The sequence below is a fragment of the Cervus canadensis genome, chromosome 20 (genome assembly GCF_019320065.1).
Source record: "Cervus canadensis isolate Bull #8, Minnesota chromosome 20, ASM1932006v1, whole genome shotgun sequence".
NCBI lineage: Eukaryota > Metazoa > Chordata > Mammalia > Artiodactyla > Cervidae > Cervus > Cervus canadensis.
In genome coordinates this window covers 45,332,830-45,357,965 of record NC_057405.1, presented here as the reverse complement: position 1 = coordinate 45,357,965, position 25,136 = coordinate 45,332,830, and the positions used below count along the sequence as shown (strand labels likewise).

General features: G+C 42.3%; 1 protein-coding gene and 1 long non-coding RNA gene across 3 annotated transcripts in view; one reads left to right on the top strand and one right to left on the bottom strand.

Annotated features, from left to right (window-relative positions):
- Positions 1 to 1,653: 1,653 nt before the first annotated feature.
- On the bottom strand, positions 1,654 to 15,041 carry LOC122422593. The gene is made up of 3 exons (XR_006263892.1): positions 14,946 to 15,041; positions 4,101 to 4,360; positions 1,654 to 1,751 (listed from the first exon to the last, which is right to left on the bottom strand). It is a non-coding gene; the product is annotated as an uncharacterized LOC122422593 (long non-coding RNA).
- A 663-nt stretch (positions 15,042 to 15,704) lies between these two features.
- DCBLD1 (discoidin, CUB and LCCL domain containing 1) overlaps positions 15,705 to 25,136 on the top strand; it is a 91,599-nt gene continuing 82,167 nt past the window's right edge. The window contains exon 1 of one of the 2 annotated variants that reach the window (XM_043439095.1): positions 15,705 to 15,948. In XM_043439095.1, coding sequence (XP_043295030.1) covers positions 15,837 to 15,948 — 112 coding nt within the window. In that variant the 5' untranslated portion in view covers positions 15,705 to 15,836. The remainder of the gene's footprint in view (positions 15,949 to 25,136) is intronic. The other variant, XM_043439094.1, reaches the window with a different exon arrangement.

Sequence of the window (25,136 nt, the reverse complement as noted above, 5' to 3'; positions counted from 1 at the left end):
ATGTCTTAGAATTCTGAAATGGCCCAGTGTCAAATCAACTCATGCTGATTGTCATGTGTCCCTGCCGCTAACTAGCTGTGTGACTTTGACTGAGTCGCTTAACCTCTCTGGTACTATTTCCTGTTTCCAAACTGGGAACATTGGAATGGACAATTGTGCATTCTTTTCTAGAGCTAACACTCTAGGGTTTCAAAGTGTACTTCCAAAATTTCCAAGGGCTCTCAGGATGACTGAGATCCCCAGAAGGATCACCAGCACAAGACCATCCATGGTCAGCCGTGGTCTGCAGAGCCACCACCCCATACACCAACTCTTCCTGCCCAATTCCATCTTCTTACCCGGCGTTCCACACCCCCTCTCTCCTCTGCCCATCCTTCTTCTCTCTAGTCCTCCCCACACCCCACACTGGAATCAATCAGAAAAAAATTTTAGATATGTATTTTTCTTAACTCACAAACATTGACTGATTACTTAGAATGGAACATCATTAGCCATTAACAGTGTTTGTCAAAACTAAGAAAAAGGCTCTATACCCCTGAAAATGTGTTTGTGCTTCACTGAGGCACCTTATATATGACTTACCTTAGAACTGTATAACACTTTGGAGTTGCAAAGGTTCTTATGTATAGCATCATATTCCTGATGAGCTTGAAAGGTAGGTTTTATTATCTCTCTGTTATAGATGAGGAATCCAGCAAAGAAAAATAAAACTATTTGAACAAGAGCTCACAGTTAGTAAATGACAGATCCAGACCTCCTAAATCAAGATCTTCTAGGGTGGGACTTTGAAAGTATACATTTTTACCTCTAATTTTAGTTTCTTAGAAAATCCCCTTCAGATCCATATACATCAATATTATGATTTTTAAAAGAGAAACACTACCCCAAAAAAATCCACTTCAAGAATTATATCCAGAGCATTGTTGTTTAGCCTCAGGATACCTTTAATGTTTTATGGGATTTTTTTTTTTTTTTTGCTTTTTTATTCTCCCAGTGCCACCTCCAGATAAGGTGTTCCACAAAGTACTTTTTGAGAAGATAGATGGATAAAAAGAAAGATAGATGCATAGATGACTGGATATGTTAACCAAACAACAAATGAGTGAATGAATTAACGAATGGACTCAGACTATTCAGCTTTTCAATTATTGATGAGAAAATATTACCACATCTTTGTTAAAGCCATGTATTTAATCATTAATTTTAAAGCACATTTATCCACTTATTTAGTAAGCATTTGTCACTTTAATTAAGCATTATTAATTGGAAACATAAGATTGAGAATTACTCTGCTGCTTTTATTCATCCATTTAATGTGCCAAGAATTTCTGTTGCAAATCAACAGAGATCAATTATCTACCTCTTTAATGGACTGGAAAGTGTAAAATGACAAATTGCTAAGCTTTTTTATCCATCTAGGATACAAAGAGGGCTTCCCTGGCGACTCAGACAGTAAAGAATCCACCTGCAATGCGGGAGACCTGGGTCCAGTCCCTGGGTTGGGAAGACCACCCTGGAGGAGGGCATGGCAACCCACTCCAGTATTCTTGCCTGGAGAATCCCATGGACAGAGGAGCCTGGCAGGCTAGAGTCCATAGGATTGCAAAGAGTCAGACACGACTGAGCGAATAAGCACAGCACAGCACAGGATACAAAGAACGTGGTATTAATTGCCCCAAAAGCTTTTCTTGTTTGACAGAGGCTTTCATCAAAGTTTAAGCTGCTAGTACTTACACCAGCTGACTTCTTCCCTACAAAGAAAAGAAGCAAAAAAAGCAATTTATCCAAGAACTATTAAAAGTAAAGATATATCAATAATGTGAAAGCAAGTTTTACTGGGTGTGTAACAATTTGAGGTAAAGTTGGATTGGGTCATGAAAAGATTGTGGGAACCAAGAGAAACAGGCCTAACCAGCTCTTCTTGTTCCAAAGAATGGAATCTAAAATGAGTCACGTCTAACACTGGGAAGTGAGTTCCTATGATAACTTTACAGATAGTGAACCAAATTTCACCTGCTTTTAAAAAATTTTGTCTATGTGATGGGCAATATAATCACAAAATATTAATTACATGTAAATAGTGATGTTCTTGAGGCAAAATCAAAACTCAATTTTGCAAATTCTTGAGGAATTCACACAAAAACCTAACAGTGTTTTTCTGGTGTGGGTGAGGAAAAGGAATGAAGAAGACAAAAAATCCTAATTCTGTCCTACACTTCTGGAATGTTTTACCTTTTTACAATAATCACATACTGTATTTTAAGCAGAAAAATAATTCAAAACTTTATGTTCAGCTTCTGGAGTTTGCATGATCAATAGATAATTCCCAGCAAATTTCTACTGTCTATTATAAAGATGTTTTCTCATTCATAGTGATTCCTTCTAATTCAGGGCACACAGACATTTAAACAACTGAGTGAATACGAGGGCTGCAGAGATCAGAGTTCAGACACTGCAAAATGTGTGTTTCTAGTCCTATGAGAGGGGCTTCCCAGGTGGCACAGTGGTAAAGAATCTGCCTGCTGATGCAGGAGACATGAGTTCGATTCCTGGTCAGGGAGATCCCCTGGAGTAGCATATGGCAACCCACTCCGGTATTCCTGCCTGGAAAATTCCATGGACAGAGAAGCCAGTTGGGCTACAGTTCACTGCAAAGAATTGGACATGACTAAGTGACCAAGCACAGGCACACAGTCCTGCTAGAAACATTACTGCTGGCCCAGGTTTTCAAACACAGTCACAGTTTCCTCAGACTTGGACTGAAGAAATTAAAAGTTATTATCATTCTAAGTTGGACAGAGAATTTGCAAACCTAGCTACATATGTAATATAAATGTATTACAGGTTACTATTTAACTGTGTGTTTCTGATCAAAGTGTACAATTACATAACACAAAATATATATGTTGCAAAATCACAACATTCCCTAAAGCAATAGAGAACTTGAAATAAATAATGACAGACTACAGATACCTCTTTTGTTTAAAACTCTTACACGTTTCACTGGCTTTAGGAAAGGACTTGGAACTCTTAATAATGAACTTGGATTTATTACTTCGACAACTGTGGAGAAGAATAAGATATACATTTTTAGAAAAGTACCAAGAGTAGACTCTGTAAATACAGTAATTATTTTTAAATAGTACAATCAAGTCATAAGTCTTTATCAAACAAGATTGGGAAATTAGGTGTGGTACATGAGCAATTTTTAAGATAGCTGAAGTTAGCTGTATTAAATAGCCTCTTAGTTTTAATGGCAATCTATTAAAGCTGTAACAGACATTTTCTTGCCTAACTGAACAGAATATATGGAGGAACACTTCACCTTTGTGCTACGGTTCAGGGACATCAGGGACTCTGCTGCGGGAGGCACGCCGCGATGACTAAGGGTTTTACACGCTGTCTGGCTCCCTTGTTACCTCCTTCGCTGCCTGTTTTTTCCAGAATGTCACAGCCCCCGTCTCACGTTCCCTCCTGGTATACCACACCCTAAGAACACAGTAATAACTGAAAGTAGCCAGCAAAAAGACTGATAAGCAAGCTCATGTAACTTTACTCACAAACTTGAGTCAACAAGCTCTGACATTGAAGTAGGAGACATCCAGGCCCCAGTCTGAGCGGCTGCCCTGGTCTCCTGCCAACACTTTGCGATGGCTTAGCAGCAATGGGCCCTGACTGGGTGCATTCCTGCGGATTCCCTAACACACGCACAGAGAAGGCCCTCAGTCCAGGGGAAGGACAAAAGGAGGGAGAAGCCGGAGTCCATCTGGACTGAGAGATCCACGCCCACCTGCCTGCCTGCTAAGTCTCACCTGTGCAGCCCCATGGACTGTAGCCCGCCAGGCTCCTCTGTCCATGAAGATTCTCCAGGCTGGAGTGGGTTGCCATGCCCTTCTCCAGCGGATCTTCGAGACCCAGGGATCAAACCCACGTCTCACGTCTCCTGCATTGGCAAACGGGCTCTTTATCCCACCTGGGAAGCCCCTCCATGCCCACACCAGGACCAATTATAGAGGTGACTGGCCAGAGACAACCCAGAAGATGCCCCTATATAAGCAACCTAAGCCGCCCTTATGGTGGGTAACTCACTCTGGGCTCACCTGCCTGCTCTTCCACGCACTTTGTTTCTTCAGACATACTTTGCTTCTAATAAATGCTTTCGTCTTTTTCACAGTCTCGGCCAAATTCTTTCTTCAAAGAAGACAAGAACTGAGGTCCGTCTTTTAGCGCGTCACCCCTGGAATCAATGTCAAGCTCTGTTAATGGCTTCATTCCACTCTGGTGGTGAGATCATGACCTTTACGACTCAACTCTGTACTCCACAGCTTTTTGCCAAGTCCAGGCTGTATCTTGATCCAGGCTGGTAAAATGGTAGAAAAAATTAGTTGCCAAATAATAAAAGCAACGCAGTTCAGGTTACGGAGTGCCTGTGACAGTCACAGTCTCTGGGTCAGCTCCCAATAAATAGTAGCCCTCTCCCCTGTCCATTTTAAACAATTTAAGTAATAAAGTAAAAACAGAAGCCATTACCAATAGTCCTTGGTTGCAAATGTGAGATCCAACTAGGCCTGCTGACTAAACTACAAAATTAGGAAAATGTTCCCACCCAATCCTAGACAGCCCTGGACGGAAGCAGGCTTACACGATGGAGGCCTCCCTCCCAAGAAAACAGGAAACAGCTGAGTTGTGCATGCCTATTCTTTCTGATTTATCAACTCCACTTAGATGACGTTACATGAAATCATCTCAGCTTTCACCCTTCTATACAACCAGCCTTCCGTTACTCCATCTTTTCTTCATTAATTGCCTTAGATTCAGAGGATTGAGCTAAGATACTCATTGCAAGTCACAGCGTCATCAATGTCAAGAGTCTATACAAAGCTCCTTTATGCTTGATTATTTATACACCACCCCTGTTTTCTTCTCCACTACAGGCAACAAAACTAATGTAGTTTATATGTTTTCTTGAGTTTACATGCAACTTGATAAAAAGCATTGTTGTTTGAGTGTGTGTTTTAAAACTTTATATAAATTTGCACACACAAAGTCCTATTCTGAGTCTTTTCTGTTTTTAATATCTGTCTATGTTGTTATATGCATATCAAGTTTATTTATCCTAAATGTTGCACGGTGCTCCAAGGTGTACAAACACCACACTTCACTTTGCTCAATCCCTCAAGTGATGGATGTCCTGATTCCTCCACATCCTCATGCGTGTCCCATTACGTTCCCAGCTGGGTCACAGAGCTGTGGATACCTAATCTGATTGAGTACTGCCAAATTACTGTCCAGAATGGTTGCACCCATCTACACTCCTTCCAGCAGTGCAGGAGGGTCCCTATTATCCAACGTCCCCACCAAATTTTATATAACTTTCTATTTTTGCCATTCTCACAGAGTATAAGATGGTGTTCCACAGCATTTAAAATTCATTATTGAGGCAGACGTAGATAACAGACTTATGGACACAAGGAGATGGGGATAGATAGGAGAGGGTAAGACTAATGGAGAGAGTAGCATGGAAACATATACACTAATATATGCAAAATAGATAGCCAGTGGGAATTTTCTGTATGACTCGAGGAACTCCACCTGGGGCTCTGTGACGACCTAGAGGGGTAGAACAGGGTGGGAGGTGGGAGGGAGGCTTCAGAGGGAGGGAACATATGTATACCTATCACTGGTTCATGTTGATGTATGGCAGAAACCAGTACAACATTGTAAAACCAATATCTTGCAATAAAAACTTTTAAAAAATTCATTATTAAGTTTGGACAGCTGTTGATACACGTTAGTCATTTAAGTTTCTGTAAATGATATGTTATACAATTTGCCTGTTTTCTGAAACAAGTCCTAGATTTTTCAGGGTGATTTATATATACATATATATGAATGTATTCCAAATGTTGGTTCCTTGTCTGTGTAGGAGTCACAAATATCTTCCCCCAGTCTTTCATCTACCAGTATGTCCAGAATGTCCATCTACCAGATTTTGTTCAGTATGTCCTTTGCAAAACAGACATCCTTATTTTTTCTTCAAACTCCTAAATTATTTTTGCTTTATGGCTATTCTTTAGTTCTTTCTGAAACCTAAATGAGTTCATATTTCTTCTTATGACAGTTTAGTCTAGGCTACCTATATGTGCTATTCCCTACACAATCAAGGTGAAAAGATTTATATGACCTGTTTTAGCTATATAAAAATAGTAGCTTTCTGCTTTCAATAAAAAAGCTGTTTTGTTTTAGTATTGGGGTAGTGTAGGCAGACAGACTTGATAAGTACAAAATATGAGTTGAATGAAAATATCCCCCAAATCCTACAGTGAATACAAACCGAATTGCTCCCGCCAATAAATTAATAAGTGGGAAGAGAGAAAGGGAACTGTCTGGACCTGCCCAAAAACTTACAAATCAAGTGATTCCTTGCTAAACTCACCTTTGTGTTCTAGGAAGTTTTGGTAGATTCCTGGGTCTTCCCTATGTGGACAATCATGTTTTCAGCAAACCACTACAATATCGTAAAATAATTAGGCTGCAATTAAAATAAATTAATTAATTTTAAAAAGGAATAGTTTTATTTTCTTTTTTTGTGATCTTATGCCCTTTCTTTTCTTTTTTTGGGGGGGTCTTACTGAACTGACTAGAGCGTCTAATGGTGAGAGCAGACATCCTTACCTTGTTCCCAATCTTAGTGGGAAGGCATAAGACTTTCACATTAAATATGATGTTAGCTGTAGGCGTTCTGATAGATTTTCTTTATGAAGTTGAGGGATTTCCTTTCTATTTCTATTTTTCTGAATTTTTTGGTGAGTGAGTGAATACCGAATTACCAAATATTTTCCCAGCTTCAATTGATATGAGCATGTACATTTTCTTTTTTAGCCTTCTAATATGGTGATGACAGTGATTTATTTTCAAATATTAAACCAGCCTTGTAAATCTGGAATAAGCCCCACTTGGTTATGGAATATAATTCTTTTTATACATTGCTAATTCTACATTGTTAGGGATTTAGAATATGTACTGTTGAGGAATATTGGTCTGCATGTTTCTGGGATGTTTTTTCTTTGTTTGCTGTGCATTTTGGAGTCAGGGTAAAGTTAGCTTTATAAGATGAATTGAAATTATTCCCTCCTTTTCTGTTTTCTGGGAAGTTTGTATATAATTGATATTGGTTTCTTTTAATGTTTGGTAGATTTCTCCAGTGAAAGCATCTGGGCCTGCAGATTTGTTTTTTGGAGGATTTTTACTTATGAAATGAATTTCCTTAATAGTTACAGGGATCTACAAAGTATTTCATATGGAGTGAATTACAGTAGTCCACATCTTTCAAAAAAAAAAAAAGAGGTTTATTTCATCTAAGTTATCAAATATATGTGTGTAGAGTTGTTTGTACTGTAAATGTTCCCTTGTGATGCTTTTGATGTCTGCAGAATCTGTGCTGCTATCTCCATTTTCATTCCTAATATTGGTAATTTGTATATTCTCTCTGTTTTATCAGTTTTGCTAGAGATTTGTCAAATTTTGTTTTTTTCCCCCAAAGATCCAACTCTCTATTTTATTGATTTTCTGTAATTAAAAAAAAATTGCTATCATTTATTTCTGTTTTCACCTTTATTATTTCCTGGCTTCTTCTTGAGATGGGTTTAGTTTGTATTTACCTGTATTTTTGGTTTCTGTCTTCTTCCTTCCCTTCTTATATGCCAGGGTTTCTTCCATTAAAGTTCCCTTTCTATTTAAGGAATTTCTTCAGCCATTCTTTAAGATTTACTGGAGATAAGTTCTTATTTTTCCTTCCTTTGAGAATGTGTTCATTTCGTTTTCATTCTTAAAAGACATTTTCTCTGGATGCAAGATTCTGGTTGACTTCTTTCAGTACTTGAAAATAGTGTTCAACTTCCTTCCAGTCTCCATGATTTCTGATGAGAAATCTGCTGTCATTCTGATATTGTCCCCCACCATAGTAAGGTGTTATTTTCTCTTTCTATTTTCTAAATTTTTTGTATTTGTCTTTAGTTTTTAGAAGTTTAATTATGACTTGCCATTCTGTGGATTTCTTTGGATTTATAGTGTTTGAGATTCATTCACCTTCTTGAATCCTTTTTTTGTTTTTAAAGATTTATTTATTTATTTTATGGCTGCTCTGGGTCTTCATTGCTGTGCACGGGCTTTCTCCAGTTGTGGAGAGTGGGAGCTACTCTCTAGCTGCGGTGAACAGGGGTCTCTCATTGCAGTGATCTCCATTGTTTCGGAGCATGGGCTCCAGGGTGCCTGGGCTTCAGTAGTGCAGCTCCCTGGCCCAGCTGTCCCGAGGCATGTGGAATCTTCCCAGACCAGGGATCGAAGCTGCTTCTTTTTAAATGACACATTTTGATAACACACCACACAGTACATTCTAGAGCAGATTTTCTTCAGAGTAAACTAAGAGGCTTATAGAACTTCTATAATATCTGAACACGCAGAAGAATAGGAAGAAATAAGCCTTACTGTCATCAAAGCCAGGCAGGTGGAAAAGAGACAGTTTTCTCCAGGGTAATAATCTGATCAAGCTTGTACACCAATAGAAGTGAGCCACTGACCCAGTACACTGTGCAGAAGCAAGCAGCTGAAACCTTAACAAAATCTGCAATTCCTCAGCTGGTCACTTCCACTGTTGTACTTCTATTCTTTGAGCATCCAAGCCGTTTTTCACACCTTAGTCAGCTGGGCATGATCAGCATGATGAGAACTTGCTATCCTTCATAAGCAGACCTTGTCCTCAAATCAGGTTGGTTTGTTGACTTGGCTCTGAGACCCTCATCCTGATAGTACTTCTGGCTGGTAGTCTTGACTTTTTACTTGGTCTCAGTGAACCTAACATTGCTCTCTTTTGTCTTTGATACTTCCCTGTCATATCTGCAGCTGGAAATCAGGTGTATTTGCTTCCTTCCAATGAAAAGTAAGACCAATCTCACTTCCCATGGAAAATTTGGTGACTGCAAGCTGGTGCATTGAATCTCAAATACATTCAACAGAGGAGAAAACTTAAGAATATGGGTGTCAAGATGTGATCGGTCACCAGTCCCTAAATTTGATAAATAGTACATAATATCAAGTCCCACTGTTGAGTGTGTCCTAGTCCTCAAGAGATGCCTTAGGAATAAAGCCAATTGGATTCACCTTCAAGTAGGGCCAGAAAACATTGGCCCAGGAAGTTGAATTTAATATCTTTGTTTTTAGTAGCTCCTCTGCTATAGACTGAATTGCTGTGTCTTCCCCAGAATTCATTTGTTGAAGCTCTAATCCCCAGTGCGATTGTATTCAAAGGTGGAGCCTTTAGGAGGTAATCAGGTCATGAGGGTGCTGCTGCTGCTGGTAAGTCACTTCAGTCATGTCAGACTCTGTGCAACCCCATAGACGGCAGCCCACCAGGCTCCCCCATCCCTGGGATTCTCCAGGTAAGAATACTGGAGTGGGTTGCCATTTCCTTCTCCGATACATGAAAATGAAAAGTCAAAGTGAAGTCGCTCAATTGTGTCCGACTCCTTGTGACCCCATGGACTGCAGCCTACAAGGCTCCTCTGTCCATGGGGTTTTCCAGGCAAGAGTACTGGAGTGGGGTGCCATTGCCTTTCTCCGGTCATGAGGGTGGAGCCCTAATGATCTTAGCCCCATAAACTAAGCCTGACAATCAGTGCCCAGGACAAATTTCAACACTTAAGTTGAGGGTTTGTGGCTGTTATGAGTGGGGTGTCTGTATAACATCTGTTAAAGACATGTAGTTCCAGGAGAAGTAAAAGGACCCTGGCTCAGCCTGTTTGCAGAAATGAGCCAGCCTCAAAATTCCCCTCCCTGCCTCTCAGCCAAACAACTCAGGTCTTTGGACTGCAGGTGGCAACTGTGATGACAGCAGAAGCTAGAACTCTCCTCCAAAATCCACACTGATCTTCCCCTCCATCTCAGTCTCCCACAAGAGAGTGGAAACAGGCCACTGCTAGTCATGGTCTCTTTTAAGCCTGGAGGGGGACGCTGCCCACCTGTGCCTCTTCTGAAGGTGTTTGGAAAAAGAACAAAATAGAAACTATGAAGTTACCCTAAATCTCACCCAACACACCACAGGAAACAGAAATAAAATTTCAAATCCATTTGGGAAACAATAGTTTCAATAAATCACTTTCTTGGCTTCACAACTTGTCCAGCCTCAGGGGCTCTCTGAGTGTCCCCCAATTAGGTAAACTAAGAACCCATTCAGATCAAGTATACAAATGTTCTTCCAAAACTATTTTTTTAAACTACACAAATGTATTGCAGGCAGCTAGAACTTGAAAGCAGGGATATTCCTTGAAAGTTAACACTGTAAATCAACAGAAAATGAATTGGAAACAGGATGAGGGAACATGGGAAAAAGTCTCGGCAGGAGAAAGCCTGACTCTCTCATTAACATCCAAAGAAGAAATGGAAATTAGAGAAAGGCCAGCTTAGGAGGCAAGCTAGACAGTGCTCTGTTAAGCTCTGTGCTGGGAGAGGATTTGGTCAGTTTATTCTAGCTGTGTGGCATTGGTGGCTTCCCTTGTGGTTCAGCTGATAAAGAATCCGCCTGCAATGTGGGAGACCTGGGTTCAATCCCTGAGTTGGGAAGATCCCCTGGAGGAGGAAAAGGCTACCCACTTCAGTATTCTGGCCTGGAGAATTCTGTGGACTGTATAGTCCATGGGGTTGCAAAGAGTCGGACACAACGGAGTGACTTTTACTCACTTCCTCACTCAGAGCTGGTGGCAGAACTGCACAGATGGGGATGACAAAGACTCTCTTCTTGATCAAACTAACACCAAACTCCTCCAAGCCTCTTTCTGATTACGCCTCATCCTTGAGTCCTCTCTGGCCTGCTTAGTCCAGTTTTAGCAAGATTTCTGCTAAGTCAGTTTAGGGAGGATCCCCCATCCTTAATGTCTGATTACCCCTGATATCTGATTGAGTTCCTCATTCTCCACCTTTGAGGTATAAATCCTTGACCTGCCTTCAGCAGGAATCCTGTTAAGTGGGTTCAACAAGAATCCCCCTCGCATTGTCTCTTCCTAGTATTGTCCCATGGACTCCTTGTCATTCTGCTCCTTGCCTGGAAATCCCCGGCTGTCTTTGCCATATTCAGAGGTGAACCTTGATCTCTCTCCACTATTGCCATAGTCTTGACCCCTATTGCAATAGTCCTGAACAAAGTCTTCCTTACAGTTTTAAAAAGAGTCAGAACAAGATTGTACTTTAATAGGATTGAGAGGTGAGAAGGACAAACATCCTTATTTTGTTGCTTCTAACATTAGAATCCCTCAAGCAGTCAACTTTGCTTTTCTTTATGTTTACCTAACAACCTCTGATGGAGTCTAGCTCCCAAAGTTGTTTTCAGGCTAAAGAGACTGTACCTCACCATCTTATAGTTCTCACTGATATTTAATATACTGGCATTGGTGCTGGTTTCTATGCTTCTGTGACTAACTTAATCATGGAGCAGTATACCCACGGCAAGCACATTGACAGAAAAGAAGTTTCTGGGCCCGCAAAAGAGAGGCCCAGAAGGTGAGACCTGGCCACGGTGAGCTACAGCATTTAAGAATTACTGCTGGAGCTTAGATGACGGAGTGACTAGTGAACAGCAGCAACCAGTTTTTGAAAAGTCAATAGGGAGTTAGAGATGAGGAAATAGTGTGGATAATACAAATTATTTTGGCCATTGCATTAAAAATTTAATCTTTCTTTTTTTGCACTGTTTACATTCTAAGACTCAATATACATCTTGTATTGTCACCCTTTATTGCTCAGATTTGCCCATGGCTCTATCCTGACTTGGAAATATAATTATAATGCAGAATCTGGTTCAGAGGTCCTGGTGGGGTGGAGACAGGAGTCTGTGTTTCTGGAAAGCTCCTACGTGTTGCAGATGCTGCTGGTTCGGGGCACTTAGAGTATAAAAGGTGAGGTGTCATCGTCTCTAGTCTAGAGTATTGGTATAAACTCCTAAATGGTCTCCCTGCCTCTTTTTCCAATCCATTCCCCATGCTGCAGCCGGTGTGGTCTTTCAAAAATGCAAATCTAACGAGTTCTACCAGTTTTTCTGCTTCCCATAACCCTCAGAGCCTCAGATCCTGCTGCTGTCTCCTTCCTCGCCTTCAGGCACCCACTCCTGTCTCAGGCTCACTGTTCCAGCTCCCAAGAATTAGACTCCATTCCTGTAAGCACCCGTCAAGTCTAGTTCTCTGCTTTCTCACAAGTTCTTCTCATCTGACAAACATTATTTCTATTTCCCATCTTTACCTCTCCCATGTCCTCCCAAGTTATGAACCTTTCTCTCCTCTCTGATCTCTTCCATTCATTGTATTTATCAACCTATATAATTACTTGTCTCAAATTTCTATCAATAGATCATGAATGAGGGAGAGAGGTACCTGTATTTGTTTTAATTGAATCTCTGTCACATTGTTTCACATATAGAAAATATTCAAAATATATTTGAGTTGAATCAGAAAAGGAAGAGTGTTAAGGAAGCCGTAGCCTGTAAAGGTTTCAAACTGATACCTCATTTGGTCTACTCCAGACAGTCACAAACAGGGTTACTAAATATTAAGGACAATATTGATTAGGTCATCAAATTGACAATCTGAAGAACTGTAACTACTTTAAAATAAAACTAGGCTTGCAGTTCTGTTTAAATTCTGTCTTATCTAAACAATAGAGAATACATTTTTTATACATAAAACAAAGGAGCCCTGACCAGCTGTTCTCAATTTTCACAGAAGGGCTAGCAAATATAAGCATAAATTATAGTTAGATATGCAAAATACAGAAAGATTAGATAGTAAGTAGGAGTAGGGGTTAGATAGCCTGTGAGAGACCCTTCTGAAAAATGTTTCACATGGTAAGTAATTTTTAGATCTTAGTTTGTGAGATGTTGTAGATGGATTCTAACAACTATAATCTTTAATAGCATCTTGGAACTTTACATGAACTTCAGAGATGCATTATAACAGAAAAATCAAAATGGTACAAACTCAAGAATAAAACATGCACACAGGCCTAACATAAAAGTCTGTGTGGCTGAAGTATATCAATTCAATGAGGCTTATTTATTGTACTATATACAAAAGTATAATTGATAATCTGTTGCATTTTCATGTTTTTCTTTCACTATGCTTTTTTTTTTTTTACTAGAGACTGTCTTTTTTAAGGAAAGAATGGCATCTGAAAGTACTAGGATCCACCTGGCCTTTTAGTTTTCTCATTACCTGATCCCAAAATTCCTGATCTGGCTCAGGATTCTGGTGTAAAATAAACTACTGGATTCCCATCAAGGTACTGTCTTAGAAATGATCCCCAAGGGAGCCCACCTGCCCCACCCTAGGAATTCCTCCAGGTGAACAATGCTCCCATTGTTTATCTTCATTCATTACGCTCAGAGCCACACCTGGTAGAAGCCAGAAGCTGCCCATACCCACCTTCCTAGAAAGAATGAAAGAAAAAAAAACCAGGAAAAATGGAGTTAGGAAATGATTCAATGTATCAAAGTATCTTTTTGTGTTTTGTGTGCAAGAATATATAATATTTTCATGGGTGTGAATTTGCTTTCAATACAAATATACTAAACCTATTATTTACTGATTACTCACATGCTAGAATTAAAAAAAAAAAAATCTCCCTTTTTATTTCTTTATTTGTGGCTGCCCAAGGCCTTCTGTGGGGCTTCCCTGGTAGCTCAGCTGGTAGAGAACCCGCCTGACATGCAGGAGATCCCAGTTCGATTCCTGGGTCCCGCAAGATCTCCTGGAGAAGGGGTAGGCTACCCACTTAGGTATTCTTGAGCTTTCCTGGTGGGCTCAGATGGTAAAGAATCCGCCTGCAATGCGGAAGACCTGGGTTTGATCACTGGGTTGGGAAGATCCCCTGGAGGAGAGCATGGCAACCCACTCCAGTATTCTTGCCTGGAGAATCCCAGTGGACAGAGGAGACTGGCGGGCCACAGTCGACGGGGTCGCAAAGAGTTGGACACGACTGAGCGACTAAGCATAGTACATCACTAGGGCTTCTGTAGTTGTGACCCCTGGGCTTAGTTGCCCCATGGCATGTGGAATCTTCCCGGACCAGGGATCCAACTCAAATCCCCTGCATTGGCAGGTGGATTCTTAACCACTGGACCACCAGGGAAGTATGCTAAAACTTCTTATACATATTTTATCTTGTCTTTGTGACAACCAGGAAAGTTAGGTATCATACTCCCCAGTGAAGAGAAATCCAGAGAGAATCAGTCCCAGCCAGTGGCTGATCTGAGATCCAGACTTGTATCAACCTCATTTCTAAGCCTAAATTCTTTCCTCTAAGTTCTGCTGCCTTCCAGAAAGCAAAGCCCCAAAGATAATCTCATTGGAAGTTTCGACTAACTTTATTTAGTCAAAAAATAGAGGGAAAAAGGAAGGCATGTGTGAACAGACTCTTATCGGGGGGTATCCAAAAAGCTCGTGACGGACTGATTACTGGACCTTAGAGAGGCTACTGGTAACCCCCCCCACCCCCCCCGCCCCTCGTCCCAATACTTCCGCCTCTCGGCTTCCGCAGGTGTTAATTGTTACCCAGGAAAACCGCAGGGCGCGGAGCGGTAGCGAGAAGGCTATGGTAGAGAGCCGAGGTCTAGCGATCTGGAGACGTCGGTCTTTAAAATGTGTATTCAATCCGTCCTCGTTCACGTCCACTACCTCTTTCCCACCCAGCTATTCGCTAATAGCCTTGTAATTCTCCCCTCTTCCAAACTGTCCTCCCCCAAACCCTCCTTCACCCGCCAGATAATCGGGATATGACATTTCCTCTCGTCTGAACCCTCTGCGGCTACTCCTCGCTCCGAGGATGAAGTTTAAACACCCTTCCAGGCCCTCCGCGTTCGGCCCCTGCTCAGTACTCTGGCTTCCCACTCCCGGCCATGAACTCACCTGTCCGCCTTGCTCCCCCCACGCAGGCCCTTTTCTCCCTCAGCTCTTCTGCGCAGCAGGCAAGTTCTCCTGTCCCCCGCCTTCAGCTTTCCCGAGCCCCATTCGCTCTCTGAGCCTCAGCTTAGATGCCTCTTTTTAAGTGAAGCCTTTCGTGTGTAATTCCTATCTGCAGTCTCGACTCCTGCCGTCTAATTAGACCTTCCTGGGTGTACACTGGAGCTCTTCGTCTACGATTGCAATTTTCATTGCATACTTGCCTGATTATTTTTAATGTCTGCCAAGGGTCACAAAGTTTTACCGCCGTGCCTGGAAGGCACACTTCTGAAACCTAGTAACTTTTCAATGAATGAATGAATGAGGGAACTTGAACTGGATGTTTTCACCACCATCATCCTACCGTGACAATATTTCGAGTCCCCCATTGCTACTGTCAATGGCATGCTCACCCCGTGGGCTTAGCAACGCCCTGGAGGAGAGCAGGCGGCGCGCCCACCCCTGGCTCCGGCACTCCCGGGACGCCCCAGGCACAGTGCGGCTCGGGGCGGGTCTCACCGCCGGGAGTCCTCGGGGCTCCCAGGTTCACGTGCACCGGGGAGGAGGGGCGGAGGAAAAAGAGAGCGTGTGCTGGGAGCTCCCGGGGCGCCTCCACCCCGGCGGCCCGCCGCCACCCGGGAGCCACTTCCTCCTTGGGGGCCGGCGTGTGGGGCGGGGCAGGAGACGCCCCCGCCGGGCTGGGCCCCGGGCCGCCCCAATGAGATTCGGTGCCCGGCCGCGGCTGCGCCCAGTCCAGGCGCTGCGCTCGGCCGCGGAGGAGGCGGCCGGCCGGGGCGGCGGCGGCGCTGCGCGCGCCAAGGGGAAGCCGAGCCTGCCAAGCTGGCGCCCGGCGGGGCCATGGTGGCCGGCGCCCGCGGCGGCTGCGCGCAGGCGGGGGCTGTCCGGCGCGGCCTCCTGGCCCTGCTGCTCGCGGTCTCCGCGCCGCTCTGGCTGCAGGCGGAGGAGCTGGGTGAGTGGAGCGCGTCCGGCGGGCGGCGGGCTGGGCCTGGAGGGACAGCGCGCGGGGGGAAGTCGGAGTTGCAGCCTGTGTCTGGAGTCCCGCTCTCTCCGGCCGATGGCGGCTCGGGTCAAAAATAAGTTACTGCATTCCGATCGCTCCCCACCAAACTCCTTCCTTCTCCCGCAGACACTTCGCGCCTCCCAACTTTCTCTCTCTCCCCTCTCGGTTGGTTTCCAGACTTCCTGCCTCTGCGGGCCCCGTGAGAAGTGACATGGCCCGGGGGGGTCGCGAGATGAAGACCCCAGCCTTAGGGGGAGGATGTTAGTGGGGGAGGCGCCTCTCAAACTTTTTGACAGAGCTACCCACAGCCGGCCGCCTCTCGTCCCTGCGCGGCGTGTGAGTTTCTGGCTGGCACGGATGGTTGGGAAATGATTCCCCGAGGTCCGCCCTGGGAAGCCGGCAGCCCCAAACAGGCCGCCCCTCTAGAGTGTGCTGCTGCGCCCCGACTTGGAACCGTGTGGCTCGGCTCCTTCTTGGGTGTCTGAGCGAGTCTCCCGACCTGGCTGATCGTTCTCTGGACCCGGTGCTTGCCTTCAAGTTGGATCTAATTAGCCCACCGGCGAGTTTACTGCTGCTTATCCAGCAGATGAAAGCAGTAAGCCGTTTTACCAGCTGTAGGCAAATCCTTGAAATTTAGTTCTTTATTGATCGCGAGGGGCAGCTTTCTGCGGAGTTTTCCTGTGGTTTCCCTCCTGCCTTACTTTTGCCCCTCTGCAACCCAGATGATTTAATGGCAGTGCATCTATCCAGACTATTCTGACGGCTCCCCACCCCGTGTTTTCTAATGGGACAAGAACCAATACTAAACCAAAGGCAGGCATTTTGGTCACTGAACCCTGTATTCTCAGTCTGAAACTTTGATAGTCAAGATGTTGGTTTTGGTTCCTAAATTAGCTTACATACCTATTTGTTAGGAAAGAAAGAAAGAAAGAAAAACCCTGAAGTTCAGGCAAACTGTGTCTTGGCACTGTAGCAGAATGCTAGGAATGTTGTAAAATATTGATAAATGTGTGTGTTTTTATTAAATATGTAGGATTTTGATCATGGGTGTTTTAAGCCGGTAGAAAATGTTTCCCAGGTCATTGTTGGAAGACGCACCTTCAGTATTGTACATCTATGAATAGACCCAGCAACGTGTTCCTATACTAGTCTGGCCAGAGCTGCCACCATCTTTCCAAATGCAGTTTTTTTAGACGTTATATCCATCCAGACTGTTAACTGGTTGCTTTATAGAGCAGTCTCTGGGAAGCAGTGTGACTGCTTAGATTCTTAGAGCTTCACATTTGATACTTCATTGCACAAAATTGTTGGAAGAAGATGTCATGTTTCCATGAAGAATCCTGTATATTTAGGACGTTAAAAGAACCAATGAAGGCATAGGTATTCAGTCACAAAAGAAGTAAAACTTAGATTTGGCATATTTACTGAAAAAAATCCAGGAACTCGAGTTCTGATATCTTTTGAGTGAAGAGGCATAATCAATGATTTTTTAGTATCTCTCACGTCTGTGGTATTTTGGATTAGCCCTTGCTCACTTGTTTTTCAAGTTTTTGTAAATTTAAGCATGCAAAACCATTTTAGGTTTTGAAATATGCTACTGGGTATATAGCTGTTTGATGATCTTCAGTGATATTAGTGTTCTTAATGTTTAAAAAGTAAGACTCGTGCCTTAGCGTGAGTCTGGTTTTGTTGAGAAGACACGGTTTATTGCATTTTACTATCATTGTTTTTGAAGGCAGCTTAGTCTGCCTTCTTGGCATTCTTGGGAGTCTTCTTGGCTCCCCAACCTGCTTGATCACCACTGTCTCCAGAAGCTTTGTAAAGCCCCAAACCCAAAGTCTGAATCAGAACATCCAATGGGTGGGGCCTGGGAAGATGCGATTCTAAAAAGTTCCCACAGGTAATTCTGATTCAAATCAGCTTTGAGATGGTGGAAACATCTGATATTGTATAATGTTAATTATATATATCATATATATTATTATAACATATATCATATAATACTGTATAATGATAATATGATAAAGTGATACTACCATCTGTGTCATAGACCATTTCTTTAATATTAGACTTTTATTCATTGTATTGTTTCAGAAAATAAATGTGATAAATTAATCTGAATATTTATAGGCCTAGTCAATGAAATTATTCATTTTTTTAAAAAAGTCAGAATCTGGTGACCCCTGAAGCTATACTGGTTCCTTGTAAGACTGCTGCTTGCCTATGTGCTGTTTTTGCTATATATATATATATTTTTTTTTAAGTCCATTCTTCTATATTCACTGCCAGGCAGGCCCCAGGCATTAGGGCTTGATGAGCAGAACATGGGCTGATTTTTGCTCCTTCTTATGCCCTGCTCCTCTGGACCCACTTAACTAATGTTAAGCATTTCCACAGATTGTTTCACATCATTTTGACTTTACATAATATCACATTTGGGGCTTCCCAGGTGGTCTAGCTGTAAAGAATCTCGGTGCAATGCAGGAGATGTGGGTTCCATCCCTGGGTTGGGAAGATCCCCTAGAGAAGGAAATGACAACCCATTCCAGTATTCTCGCCTGGAAAATCCCATGGACAGAGGAGCCTGGCAAAAGAATGACTTAGTGACTAAAACAACAGTAATGTCACATGTATGTTGATGATTAGCATTGTTTCAGTTTGTATAAATCCACAGGCTTGGGCTTAGGTCTTATTACCTTGATTATCAGTTTTGTGAAATAAAATACCTTTTATTCATGTGAGGAATTGGTGCTAACTAAAAATCTCTGAGTCTCTCTTAACCAAAATATTTGGAAATGGATATTAAAGATTTCCTTCTTGTGGTTTAAGTATTAGGAGAATAAAAATAAGCAGTTAATCTCTGTGGAAACTTGTGAGCATACAATTAGATACAGAAAATTTGATTATAAGATTCTGCCCAACTCTTAACTTTTTACTTTCAGAAGTTCTGCTTTTAAGCCATCCATCCTTTACATTTGGTTCAACAGGGGACAGCTGATGTCTGATGTTTTGGGTGAGTGGCTTTTTAAAAAGTACTCCCAATTTCTTCTGGCACCTTCTGCATCAGTGCATGCAGTTATCCCAGATTTTCCTTCATCTTGAAGGTCTGCCATTTGGTCAATGTGATGAACTTTAAGTTCTGGTGGGCAGTGACTGGGACTGTCTTTGTCTTCATAGCACCTGACCAATAAATGTTTCTCAAGTTGAACTGAACAGTGTCTTTTTATTTAGAAGATATTTTCAAATTGTCCTCCTTAGAGGAAACTAAGTAATGAAGGGTCTACCCAAGTTCTTATGAAGGCACATCTGATGCTTCCACTAATTAACTGTGTTTCGCAAGCCCAGGTCTCTTGGCATGCTTATTTTTATACACCAGGATGCCTTCTAAATGCAAGTGCAGCAGAAAGAAGGGAGGGGGCCACCAGAACAATATGTCTTTTGGCACTAGTAGGTGCAATCTATAACTGGCACCCTGAAACATTAAGTTATACCATATATTTCAGAGGAGAAAAAGTTGTGCTGAAGGATTAATTAAACACATCAAAGGATGTTATTAAAAGGATTTGAACTCTGAAGTGTCTCAAACTGTACTTACCAACTTTTCATAAGTTGAACCCTTTTACCTTAGGGTACTGGAGCAGACTAGAAAATCATATTAAAAACCACAACTTGGAAGTAAGCAAGACATTTGACATTTATAAGAAACTAGATTTTTATTTTTCAGGTGCAAGGGAAAATTAACTGCAGCATGTAGCAAAGATTTTAGTCATGTTAAGGCAGTGGGGTTATGGGACAGGGGAGAGGGACTTGTGAAGGGAAATATTTCCTAGAGAGTTTTGGACTTACTGCTGTGCTTGTCCTGAATCAGGAAGTCAAATCTCTGCATATTGGAGCAACCAGTTGTTTTGAAATTTTAAGGAGGTGATGTCCTGTGCTTAGTCATGTCAGACTCTTTGCAACCCCATGGACTGTTGCCCGCCAGGCTCCTCTGTCTGTGGGATTTTCCAGGCAAGAATATTGGAGTGGGTTGCCATGCCCTCCTCCAGGTGAGGAGATAATACACAATACCTATTTGGACTTGCTGGTAGCACAGAGAACTCAGTAAATGGCAGCTACCTTACTAATCATTATTGTTTGTTACTATTAATTTGACACATACAGGGACCCTTTGTTCTGCCTCCCCCACTGCCTCCTGGACCTCATTCTCTACCACACTGCATGTTCCCAGCATACTGACTTTCTCTCTATTTCTCGGTCGTATCAGTCTCCCTTCTAGCTCAGAGCCTTTGCATGTGCTATTCCCTCTGCCTGGAACAGGCTTGTCCCCAAATGTCCACACTTCCTTCCCCGTTGGTCTTTCTTTGGACCTTGCCTTTGGAAGGAGACCAGCCCTAACCACCTGGAGCCCTCTCGTCCTCCCCAGAACTCCACATGCCCTGCTCCCTGCTTGCAGTTTTCTCCAGAGCACTCCGTATCTTCTAACAGAGTAATTTATACTTTTCTTTCTTGTCTGTCTCCCCTCCATGAGAATGTGAGGTCCATGAGAAGCCTGGTGTGGTGAATAGTGGCCAGCACATGGAGGGTGCTCGGTAGGAAATGGGTGCTCAGTGAGGACAGGCTGAGAAGACAGTGAAGAACCAGTTCCTGCCCTGTGGCTGAAGACTCCGAGCTGACTCTAGCTGAGAATCACAACCTGAACAAGACAGAGTATGAAGTTGTATGTCTAGTCCAACTGCTATTTGTAAACAGAAAATCTGAAAATATGGACTTAAAATAGAGGAACTCATACAAAAGCAGAAGATATTAAGAAGAGGTGGCAAGAATACACAGAAGAACTATACAAAAAAGATCTTCATGACTCAGATAACCACGGCAGTATGATCACTCACCTAGAGCCAGATATCCTGGAATGCGAAGTCAAGTGGGCCTTAGGAAGCATCACTACGAACACAGCTAGTGGAGGTGATGGAATTCCAGTTGAGCTATTTCCAATCCTAAAAGATGATGCGGTGAAAGTGCTGCACTCAATATGCCAGCAAATTTGGAAAACTCAGCAGTGGCCACAGGACTGGAAAAAGGTTCATTTTCATTCCAATCCCAAAGAAAGGCAATGCCAAAGAATGTTCAAACTACCGCACAATTGCACTCATCTCACACGCTAGTAAAGTAATGCTCAAAATTCTCCAAGCCAGGCTTCAACAGTATGTGAACCATGAACTTCCAGATGTTCAAGCTGGATTTAGAAAAGGCAGAGAAACCAGAGATCAAATTGCCAATATCTATTGGATCATTGAAAAAGCAAGAGAGTTCCAGAAAAACACTTACTTCTGCTTTATTGACTATGCCAAAGCCTTTGACTATGTGGATCACGACAAACTATGAAAATTCTTCAAGAAAAGGGAATGCCAGACCACCTGACCTGCCTCCTGAGAAATCTGTATGCAGGCCAAGAAGGAACAGTTAGAACTAGACATGGAACAACAGACTGGTTCCAAACTGGGAAAGGAGTACATCAAGGCTGTATATTATCACCCTGCTTATTTAACTTATATGCAGAGTACATCATGTGAAATGCCAGGCTGGATGAAGCTCAAGCTTGAATCAAGATTGCCAGGAGAAATATCAATAACCTCAGATATGCAGATGACACCACCCTTATGGCAGAAAGGGAAGAAGAACTAAAGAGCCTCTTGATGAAAGTGAAAGAGGAGAGTGAAAAAGTTGGGTTAAAACTCAACATTCAGAAAACTAAGATCATGGCATCCAGTCCCATCACTTCATGGCAAATAGATGGGGAAACAATGGACTTTATAATAAAGTGACAGACTTTATTTATTGGGGCTCCAAAATCAGTGCAGATGGTGACTGCAGCCATGACATTAAAAGACACTTGCTCCTTGGAAGAAAAGCTATGACCAGCCTAGACAGCATATTATAAAGCAGAGACATTACTTTGCCAGCAAAGGTCCAGCTAGTCAAAGCTCTGGTTTTTCCAGTAGTCATGTATGGATGTGAGAGTTGGAGTATAAAGAAAGCTGAATGCTGAAGAATAGATGCTTTTGAACTGTGGTGTTGGAGAAGACTCTTGAGAGTCCCTTGGACTGCAAGGAGATCCACCCAGTCCATCCTAAAGGAAATCAGTCCTGAATATTCATTGGAAGGACTGACACTGAAGCTGAAACTCCAATCCTTTGGCCACCCAATGAGAAGAACTGACTCATTGGAAAAGATCCTGATACTGGGAAAGATTGAAGGCAGGAGGAGAAGGGGATGACTAGAGGAAGAGATGGTTGGATGACATCATTAATCTGATGGACTCGAGTTTGAGTAAGCTCCGGGAGCTGGTGACGGACAGGGAAGCCTAGCGTGCTGCAGTCCATGAGGTTGCAAAGAGTCGGACATGACTGAGTGTCTGGACTGAACTGAACTGAACTTCTGGTGTATTCAAAGGCATTGAAGATGAAAGGAAAACTATTGCCAGACTTTCAGGTCTGGAGTAAGATAGACTAAGGAGTAATTTTGCCTTTCTGTAACTGAAGAGTCACATTGATATCATCTTCCAGATGTTCATTCTCTGTATATAAAATTTTTAAAAATAGTTTTTCGCCTTAGGGAGTTCAAGAATGGAAGAGACTTAATTGATGAGGAGAAAAAGCCACATGGTGATTTTTAACCCAATGTGGAAATAAATTCAAACTGAGTCCTAGTTGTGGGATGGCGGTGGTGGGGAGGGAGGGAATGGGAGAAAAAGAGGAGGAAAGTCTAAGATTCATGAAGGCAGGAATGAAACAGAGCCTTTTAATTCACCACCAGCACCAAGTTCAGTGTCTGGCTGATAACTGTTTCCAGATAACTGTTTCCTGAGTCAGGGCATGAACGCTGTGGCTGAGGTCTGAGAGAAGGAGGTGAAGGGTAATAGTCACTTAAGTGTTTTTAGAGGAAATTGCACACATGACTATTGTGATGTCCTTAGAGATACCATACATGTGTTCCAGAAAATAACTAAATTCAACCCTGAAAAGGGCTGGGAATCTGAGACTCCTTTCCAAACAACACTCCAAAGCTGCCGTGTTAGGCGCTGGCCGTCTTGAGAACAGGGGAGCAGGTGGTATACCGGTTTAGGCCAGGTGAGCCAGTGGTCCCCTAAGGTCTGCAGGTGCTTATACCTTGAGGGCAGCAGGGCCTGCTTTGCCTTGAAGATCATTTGGGGACAGTTAGTTTAGGTATTTGTGACATGAGCACTGTGTCAAGCCGTAGAGTCCTCTATGCCTTGACTGTGTAATGCCACTTCTGTTTAATCTATTTATCTAGTTTTCATGGACTATCTCCAGGGAAGACGTAATTCCCCATATTTGCAGAAATGTCTTTGTCTTGTATACGCTTGTATATGGTCATTTTAATTTTATATGGCTCCATTTCATAACTGAGAGTGTTTCATGAATATACCTAGAGGTTGTGTATAAATGATTTTTATGGAGCACTCTATTCTTGAGGAAAGGAAAAGGAAAAAACAACTATTTCATTTTTCTTTCTGAGGAACATCAAGACCAGTGAATATTAAAGGTTATGAGTTATGAAGTCCAGTTCAGTTTCGAGTGCCAGTATATAAAATTTCCTACGGGGAAAATGGTAGACATTTCTGTGGGTCTCACTTAAATTGTAAGTGGCTGAGTAGGTTTAATGCAGCTTTCTTATTGCTTTTCATAAAAGCAGGTTCACTTCGGATTGAAATGTGGTTTATTTCAGTCCCAAGGAGGAAACTGTTGAGACATAATAGCTCATGAGACATAATAGCTCATGGGCCCACTGGAACGTGAGATCTGTTTATTGGATTGCTCCTGCTCTTGAGTTTAGAATGGAGGCTGCTTACTGTGAGAATTACATGGACCACGATTTGCCTTTTTTTCCACTTGTCGCTGGAAAGCCACTGCTTTGCCAAGAGTCTAGAATAGAAGGTAACTCAACTCAGCAAAGAAATGGCCCTGTACCTTCTGTCAGTGCTAGCTCAGAAGGGTCGAAAAATCTTTGAGACCCTCTTGCCTTTTGGGTAGGAAATTCCTCTTTCTTCCACCTAACCCATCTTTCTTGTTTTCCTTTTTCATCCTCTTTGCTACAGTTACTGTGCTATATTATTAAGATCTTAACAGACACACTGCTTTTCCCCTGAGGTATTTAAAGTATATTAAAGACTTCATAGCATTTCTCCCCTAAAGATTTCATTTGCATTTATTAACATTTTCTGACATGGCCACAATGGCTTGAGCACACCTAAAAATACTAATGTTAATATCTTAATATCATCTAATACTCAAGTCATATTTCCCCTGTTAACCTAGACATGTCTTTGGGCTATTGGTTTGTTTAAACAAGGATCCAAACAAGGTTCACACTTTGCAGTTAGTTATTACATCTGTTAAGTCACTTTTAGTCTACAGCTGATCCCCACCCGCATACATTTTATTTTCCTGAAAGAAAGTCAGATTCAGTTATCTGGTGACACGGCTCACATTTTAAGTTGACTTACTGCTTCTGAGTGGTGTGTCTTATACTTGCACCAGCGCCTAAAGTATAAAGCTGAATTAGACCTACAACTGTGATTAGACTCAGGCTGAATGTTTTGATAAAGGTACATCAAAATGCCGTGTACTGCTAATTGTATCACAACAAGATGCATTTATTATTACTGTTATTGCCCCATGCTTGAATGATGCCAAGAATGATCAGTGACTTCTGGAAATTATAACTTGATCCCTCCATTATAAAGTTGCCTTTTCCCATATGACCTGGAAGTAGTCTGCAGGATAGTAATTTCTTGCTCACTCACAGGATTCTTCCCATCAACATTTCAGCCAGTGGTTTAAGCGTCTGTTGGTCATTGTTACCCAATCAGATTTTTTTAATGTAAATAATATTTTAAAACCTTACCTTTGTATTTTTTTAATCAATTTTTTTTTTTTTTTTTTTTTTTGCCTCTAACTTAATTTAGTCTTGACAATTTTGAGAGGTATTGAAGGAACTGAGATTCAGAGAGACTGGATCATTTACCATAGGCACATTCACTTTCTGTGCCTAAAAGTGGACTCAGGGAACATGTCCTACAATTCTAAGTGCCTTAGGATGGTCTCCTGACTCATCTT